The sequence below is a fragment of the Triticum aestivum genome, chromosome 5D, assembly GCF_018294505.1.
Source record: "Triticum aestivum cultivar Chinese Spring chromosome 5D, IWGSC CS RefSeq v2.1, whole genome shotgun sequence".
NCBI classification, from domain to species: Eukaryota; Viridiplantae; Streptophyta; class Magnoliopsida; order Poales; family Poaceae; genus Triticum; species Triticum aestivum.
Genome location: NC_057808.1, coordinates 488,424,463 through 488,431,514, shown reverse-complemented (window position 1 = coordinate 488,431,514; position 7,052 = coordinate 488,424,463). Strand labels below are relative to the sequence as shown.

Below are 7,052 nucleotides of genomic sequence, written 5' to 3'. Positions count from 1 at the left end.
GGCGCTCATATGGGCGTTAGCGCCCGTAAGGAACGCGGTCTTTTGCTCTGTCTTTGCAGGTGCGCCTCCTGGTGATTCCTTCTTTCTTCATTTCCATTACTTTCCATATTCCCACATGATTTCTTTCCTTTTTAGCCCATTTTCTATGGAAATACATTAAAGATAGGATTTGTGGAATCATTTTCATTCATTAGTCATTAGTAGCAATATCGTGCGAATATCTCTTTTTAAATGAAATATCTTGGTTTAACTAGGGTGAATGAGTGTAAAAATATCACTCATCGGTGAGGTGGCTTCGTGCGGGGATCTGAGGGGGGCGTGGGGTCGCCGGAGCGGCTGCTGGGTAGCCGAAGTTGCCGGCTGCCATGTACAGCCCCCATGTGTTGGGCCGGCGTCCGCCTTCGCCGGGTGCAGTTGCTGGCAGTAGACTGGAGACGTGGACGGGCCGTTGGGTAGGAGTTTGACGTGGTCCTCTTGCCAGAGGTTTGTTGCTCCTTGTGCGAGGTTGGGTCTCCTCCGTCTAAGCCAAGGTGGGTGCTTGTGGTCCATTTGGTGAGGCGGCCTCATGTTATAGCGTCGCTGGAGTGTCTGTGGTGGTGGTGGACGGGACATTGGTGTGCCGGCGGTTGGATTGGTGCCTCAAGCCGCGGACTTGGCATCGTATGAATTGTTGCTCAACGATGTCCATCGGCAGTCATAGAGTCATGTCCCCCCGGTCCACTAGGGTAGGAGGGGAATGCTGGTGTGCCCGCCTCCCCACGATGGTGACGCTGACCCTGGCTTGGTGGCTGATGCCGGGCTTTTCCTGTCGCGTTTTGTGCACTTTGAAGCGGGCGGTGGGTCTCACAGCTTGGATGTCGGGGCGGTGGTCCTCTTGGTTGGCTCTCTGGCGGGCACAATGGTGGTGGTGGTGGCTATACCTCTTGGTCGTGTGGGCAGCGAGAGGTGCATCAACGAGTGGCTTGGGTTTCCTTTGTTGCTGGCAGCGGCGGTGCCCCTATCCGAAACAGGGCATCTGGACTTGTCCTGCTTCTCTTGAAGACCTCATGGTGGCATGGGAGAGCTAACGAGCGGAAACTCTGCGATTTGTCGCCGAGCTCGCGGACGCCGTTATCTACTTGAAGACGTCGTCGTGGTGCTTCTTTCCGTGCCTGGGTTCTGAGTGAAAACCCTTGACAGCGACGACGCTTGGCGCCGTTCCCCCTCTTGAGGGTGTTGTCGTGGAGTTTAGGTTCCACTGACCAGTTAGATCCCCTCCTCTGGCGCTCCCACGGGCGGCAGGGGAGGAAACCCTAGCCGCCGCCGAACCGCGACCCTCTCCCCATCCCTCCCCTCGCCGCCGCCAGGGCGTGCCGGCGGGCGAAGCCCGCCCGGCATGGGTGGCGGCGGGGCGCTCTCTCCTTCTCGCGAGGCGGGATCGCCGTGGGGCGATCTACCCTGACCGGAACGCGGCGTTGTGCGGGGCGCTGGGCTGCCACGGTGGCTGGCGTGGAGGGCTGCACGAGGCGGGCTGCGTGCTGGTGATGGTTACGGCGGCCGGTGGTCGTTCTGCCGGATCTGGACGACGCGGGGGCGGTGGCACCTGTGCTAGGCAGAGTCGGGCGAGATCCCCTTCGGGCTGGCATCCGTGGTGCATGCGGTTTTGCTGGTTGCTTGCCGGATTCGTCCTGTAGCTTGCGCTCGGCCTTTCGGCGCCGAGTCAGGTCGGGGAGGCATCCCCGGGGTGCTCGAGATGTGCTATTGGTGGCTGTGCTAGATGTGCAGCTACTGACGGCGGTGGAGTCCGACGGCCCTTCTCCATGGAGGCGGGACAGGGCGGTGGTGGTCATCTCCTCCGTCGGAGGTGGTCGGCCTGAGGCTAGGTGGTCGGATCTCCAGATCCGTCATCTCGTCCCGGCTACGAGTCGGGGAAACATGGTTGCCGGTGAAAACCGAGCCGACGGCAGGCGATGGCGGCGTCCTCGCCGTTACCTTTATGGAGGCATCGTCGTGTAACTACTGTCGACCCACTCGTGCTGCTCCGGGGGAAACCCTAGGATCTGGAGTTCCAGATCGGACGATGGCGGCACTGCGGTGTCGTTTCTCTCTTGGGAGCATCGTTTGTGGAGCAGCGCTGGAAGTCAGAGGCAGGAGGTGGAGCGGCTTCGTCTTGCACGGAGCTTCGGTGGAGATGTCAAGTCATGCCTGACCGACAGGTGCTACGCTTTGTCATGCCTGGTCGGCAGGTGCTACGCACGACAGATCTTCCAAGGACTTCAAGCTGTGTCGGCTGCTGGTACTTGGCAGCATGGCGCTGAGGTGTATGAGTGGTGACCGCGACGTGCTCAGCTGTTTGCGCGCAGGGAGAAGGTGTCGTTGGGTGCCATGGTGGCGTCGACGATAGCTGGACCGAGCAAAGTTGATGCATCAGTATAGTTCTGAAGATGGAGCAATGGCAGTTGGCGGCGGCGGCCTCTGAGAGCACGCCGGACCAGTGTGTGCCCCAGACCCGGCAAGTGGCTAGGTTGGGGTCTTAGGTCTTAGATGTTAGGCTTGGCTGCGATGTCTGTTTGGTATTAGGCCCAGGCTATCTGCGCCCCTTCATCAACTGGATAGGTGTAGCGACAGCTTGTTGCTTAGATGGCGGCTTTAGTCTTACTGTTGTATGACTTTGTAAGGTCTTGTGAGAATAATTAATAAAGTGGCTGTATGCATCGCCCAGATGCAGAGGCCGGGGGTCAGCCTCCTTTTCTAAAAAAAAGGGCGTAGTGTGACTGTGTTCCCAGGTTTTCTGTGTTATCTTTTGGTTGCGTAGTTGCTTGTGTTCTATGTTCCCTGATTGTTCTGAAATCAGCTTTGTGAGTGGGTTATCTCACCATCTTATATTGTTCGGCCGTGTATTTTATGTAACAGGGCGAAAGCCTGTTTGAATACAACACACACATGCGCGCACGCACTTGTTTTGTTTTTATTGTGTCTCCTCCTCCACTAATTTTGCTTCTCCTGCTAGACAGGGTTCGCTCATATTTATCCAGAGCACTAAAAGGAACTGTAGTACGCTTGCACAGCTAATTTGGTGCAAAAAAACTTACAAGAGCTTGAGGCAACAATATTTTTTTATCCTAAAAGAAAAACAATATCTTTTTTATTAAGATTGTGTACCAACGCATGGACCTCTTATACTAGTACAAATACATGATACAAATATAACATCTTAATAGATTAAAATGCCGCGTATATGCTAGGACAAGGACACCCCTTTAAAATCAACACACAATAACTAACAACTGAGAATTGAAATGTAAAGCATATACAACAGGAAAAGGAATACTCCTACTTCACATGGGCAACCAAGTCCAAGTGATGTAGCCACTGGAACATGAGAGCGTGTGACCGTCGACATGGTGCACACATCACCACGTGCACTCCTAAGTTGATGGAGGCGGCGCCAGGAACGGCATAGGGACGTTGACAGTCGGGATAGAAGGCATCGGCGGCAGCGTCATCTTGGGCATGGAAGGAATGGCGGGCATCGGCGGCATCGTCACCTTAGGCACAACGACGGCGGGCATGGGTGCCATCGTTACCTTAGGCACGACGATGGCAGGCATTGGAGGCATCGTCACCTTCGGCACCGCTGGAACAGCGGGCATGGGCGGCAGTGTCACCTGCGGCACGGTGGGCACAGTCGGCATAGGTGGCACAGTCAAGGCCGGCACCGTCGGCACAGCCGGCATCGGTGGCAGCGTCGGCATGGTTGGTACGGTTGGGAGGCCAGGGACAGCAGCCGCAGCGGGTGGGGCAGCCGCCGGGGTGGTGTCGGCCAAGTGGCGAGCGGCATGGCACGTCGTGCTGGCGAGGAGCGTGCACGCCATGATCATGGCCAAGAATCTCGTGGTGGAGGCCATGGCTAGCTCCTAGATTTTCTCCGAGATGGTTTACTGCGAAGCGACTGGGAGATGTTTCTGGTCTGTTGGGATGCAAGGACAGGGGTCGATGCCTGGAACCTATAGCCAGGTGATTGATTTCCTAATTAGATTGGTTGTTGGCCAGACTCGCCATGGTAGGCAACACAACTTTCTCCGGAACCATAGTTGGTAACCAGAACGTGTTACGTCAGTCAGAAGTGACAAAATGTTTATGTGATCCAGCAGGAAATTAGTTGTAGCGGTCGATCGATGTGGATGCGATGCATGCATGGATGCCTCAAATTTCTGTGTTTAGGTGAGGAGCTGGCGCTGCAGGTACCTCTCCTCGTCACTCTTTCTTCACGATAAACAAGTATTTCAAACACAGAGATGTGTGCCGACTGCCGAGCCACACCAATGTGAAATAGAATAAGAAAGGGAGTGGCAACAGTGCCACAGCCTAATTGATTTTGAATAGTCAATCCATGGTAAACTTCAGATATTCGGTGAATATGGTTAACAAATTTCAGTGGCATTCGTGTTAATATAATTACTTGGTGCTCCGTGAATCGACAGGTGCCTTGGATATTTCTAGCACGCGCCTTTTAGAGTGGGTTGTTTGTGTAGTCTTTTAGGCCGAATTAGGCGTTTTGATGTAGAGATGACGATTTCATGACATTTCAATGTTGTTTTCATTCTTATTCCTTCATGTTCATCCGTCCAACATCTTAAGTCAGTTGTAATGTGAACTTAACTTTTGCGAAGTGCATTTACGATGGTATAAGCTCCCGTGACAACGTCAACTATTTGAGTGGGAAAAAAAAGGAGGAAATTGGTGGCCAACATGTGAGTATTTGGTGCATGGCCCTGTCAGAAACATGCTTGGGCAGTTGGGCTAGGCAGGCAAGGACAAACACACCGCCATGATGTCCTTTGTGCTCGGCCATCCAACACTATCCCTCAATATTCACCCCTTTGTCCAATGGAGAGAGGAGAGAGAAGGGGAAGAGAGTAAAAAATGAGTTTGTGATGGCGTTGGAGTCGTCTTATATATGCTAAATTGGCGGTGTTTGGAAACACGTCCGGACACGCCTATACAACCCCAATTTGGGGATATACTAGGAGATTTCAGACGCCCCGTTAAGTCCATGGGCAAACAAGGGATATTGGAGGTATAAAAGTGCCTGGAGCCCCGGACCGTCAAGTTCGGACATGTAAGGGCAAATTAGGGGATAGCGTTGGAGATACCGTGTCTTGTGTTCAAAACTTCTTTTTTGTGGCTCGTGTTCAAATGTTTGATCCTAAATAAAAGAAGCGGCTTGTGCTGTGCCTACATCAAGATCTCAACATCATTCAGTGGCACTAACAACAGTACAAAGGGCGAAGGTTTTTCAAAAAGAACAAGGTCATTGACAACAATGGTAGGGTTCAGGCGACATTAGTGGTGTGCCGAACGGAAGTTTAGGTGAGGAGACCAGACGAAGCTTTGGTTACTCATTCCGAATCTGTCAAAAGGAGTGTGCATGTTCGATTAATCAGTTAGGTGAAAAGGCTGACAAAATCATCACAGAAAATATGAAGCTTTTTTTGGTTTTGCTCCTCCCTTTGTCCCTCCTCCAAGAAAAGGCGGCTAGGGTTTCTGCTTCCCGTCGGCGGCGCCGCCGATCTCCTACGTCTCCTGTGGCATTAGAGCCATGGGCGCGCAGTGGATCCCGGCCCTTGCCGGCGGGAGGGCTCCGTGTTCATGTGCTTCTTCAAGTTTTATTAGTGTTTGTATCCTGCTTAAGAAGACGAGACAGCAGCGGCTTCTTGAAGATGCAATAAGGTTCTCCCCGCCTAGCCCCCGTTCCAATGGTGTGTCTAGCATCGTCGGAGGACGTGTGGAGGTGTGTCTCCGGCAGATCTCGCGAGATTTAGTCGGTGGTTGTCTTTGGTGGATCCGCTCGGATCCGGTCTTTGTTCGTCTATGTTCATGTGTCTTCAGGTTGGATCCTTCCAATCTAAAATTCTCTTCATGGGCGGCGGTTGCTGCTCTGGGGCGTTGGTCTTATGGGACCTTAGCACGACGACTTCCCGACTGTCTACTACAACAAGTTGTGCCCGGCTCCGGCGAGGGAGGAGCGATGACGGCGGGGCGCCTTGTGCTCGCTTCAGTGCTTGTAGTCGTCGCTAGGTGGTCTATGAATCTGGATGTAATTTTTATTATTTCTGGTGTTCGTTGTACTGCCATGATTGAAGATGAATAAATCGACGGTTTCCCGCAAAAATACATATAGACACTGGGACAACCCCTATCAGTCAAACACTAGCAGCAACAGACTAAAAATAAATACACTGAGACGTAAACAAAAGTAGGATCTACTGATACATCACGCTTAAAACGCAGAGCTTTGCATGTAAAGAACATATATATGCGTCGTGACCACGGAGTGACCTGGCGCCACTCTCACATGGGCGCGCCTACGTCGACGGGGGTGGCGCCGCCATCGGCATAGGCACGTTCACATTCGGGACGAAGGGCAACGGCGGCAGCATCACCTTGGGCACGACAATCCCAGGCATCGGTGCCATCGTCACTGTGGGGAGGGTGACCTTGGGCATCGGCGGCAGCACCGCCTTGGGCACGACGATGGCCGGCATGGGCGGCAGGGTCACCTGCGGCACGGTGGGGAGTGTGACCGACGGCATGGGTGACATTAGGGCGACCGTGTCCGTGGGCACGGCGGGCAAGGTCGGCACGGCCGGCAGTCCAGGGACGGCACTAGCAGCCGGAGCGGGAGCTGCCGGCGTCGTGTCGGCCAGGTTGCGGGCCGCGTGGCACGTGCTGCCGGCGAGGAGGAGCACGCACGCCATGACGATGGGCAACATGCTCCCGTTGGAAGCCATGGTTAGGGCTAGCTAGCTAGGTACTAGTAACAGAGTTTTTTCTCGTGTCTGGGAGGTGATTGCAAGATGCTTTCTGCTCTGCTGCGATGCATGGACATGGGTCAATGCCTGGCAATTTATAGAGCTCAAAGCGCGAACGTGATTAGGTTGGTTGTTGGCTAGATTGAGAATGTTTGTACGTGCGTTGTCAATTCAAAAAGGGAAGAGCTTCGCATGGCGATAGCTACAAGTTTCTGTATTTAGGTGAGAAGGGGGAGCTGGCCGGCGCTGCACCTTCGA

General features: G+C 53.8%; 2 protein-coding genes across 2 annotated transcripts; both read right to left on the bottom strand.

Moving 5' to 3' along the window:
• Positions 1-3,077: 3,077 nt before the first annotated feature.
• Positions 3,078-3,949, bottom strand: LOC123125652 (protein app1-like). Its single transcript, XM_044546117.1, has one exon. It carries the CDS (start codon positions 3,885-3,887, stop codon positions 3,408-3,410), a length of 480 nt encoding a protein of 159 aa, XP_044402052.1. The 5' UTR covers positions 3,888-3,949; the 3' UTR covers positions 3,078-3,407.
• Positions 3,950-6,068: 2,119 nt separating this feature from the next.
• Positions 6,069-6,844, bottom strand: LOC123125651 (vegetative cell wall protein gp1-like). Its single transcript, XM_044546116.1, has one exon. The coding sequence runs from the start codon at positions 6,771-6,773 to the stop codon at positions 6,348-6,350; it is 426 nt and encodes a 141-aa protein (XP_044402051.1). The 5' UTR covers positions 6,774-6,844; the 3' UTR covers positions 6,069-6,347.
• Between the last annotated feature and the right edge of the window lie 208 nt (positions 6,845-7,052).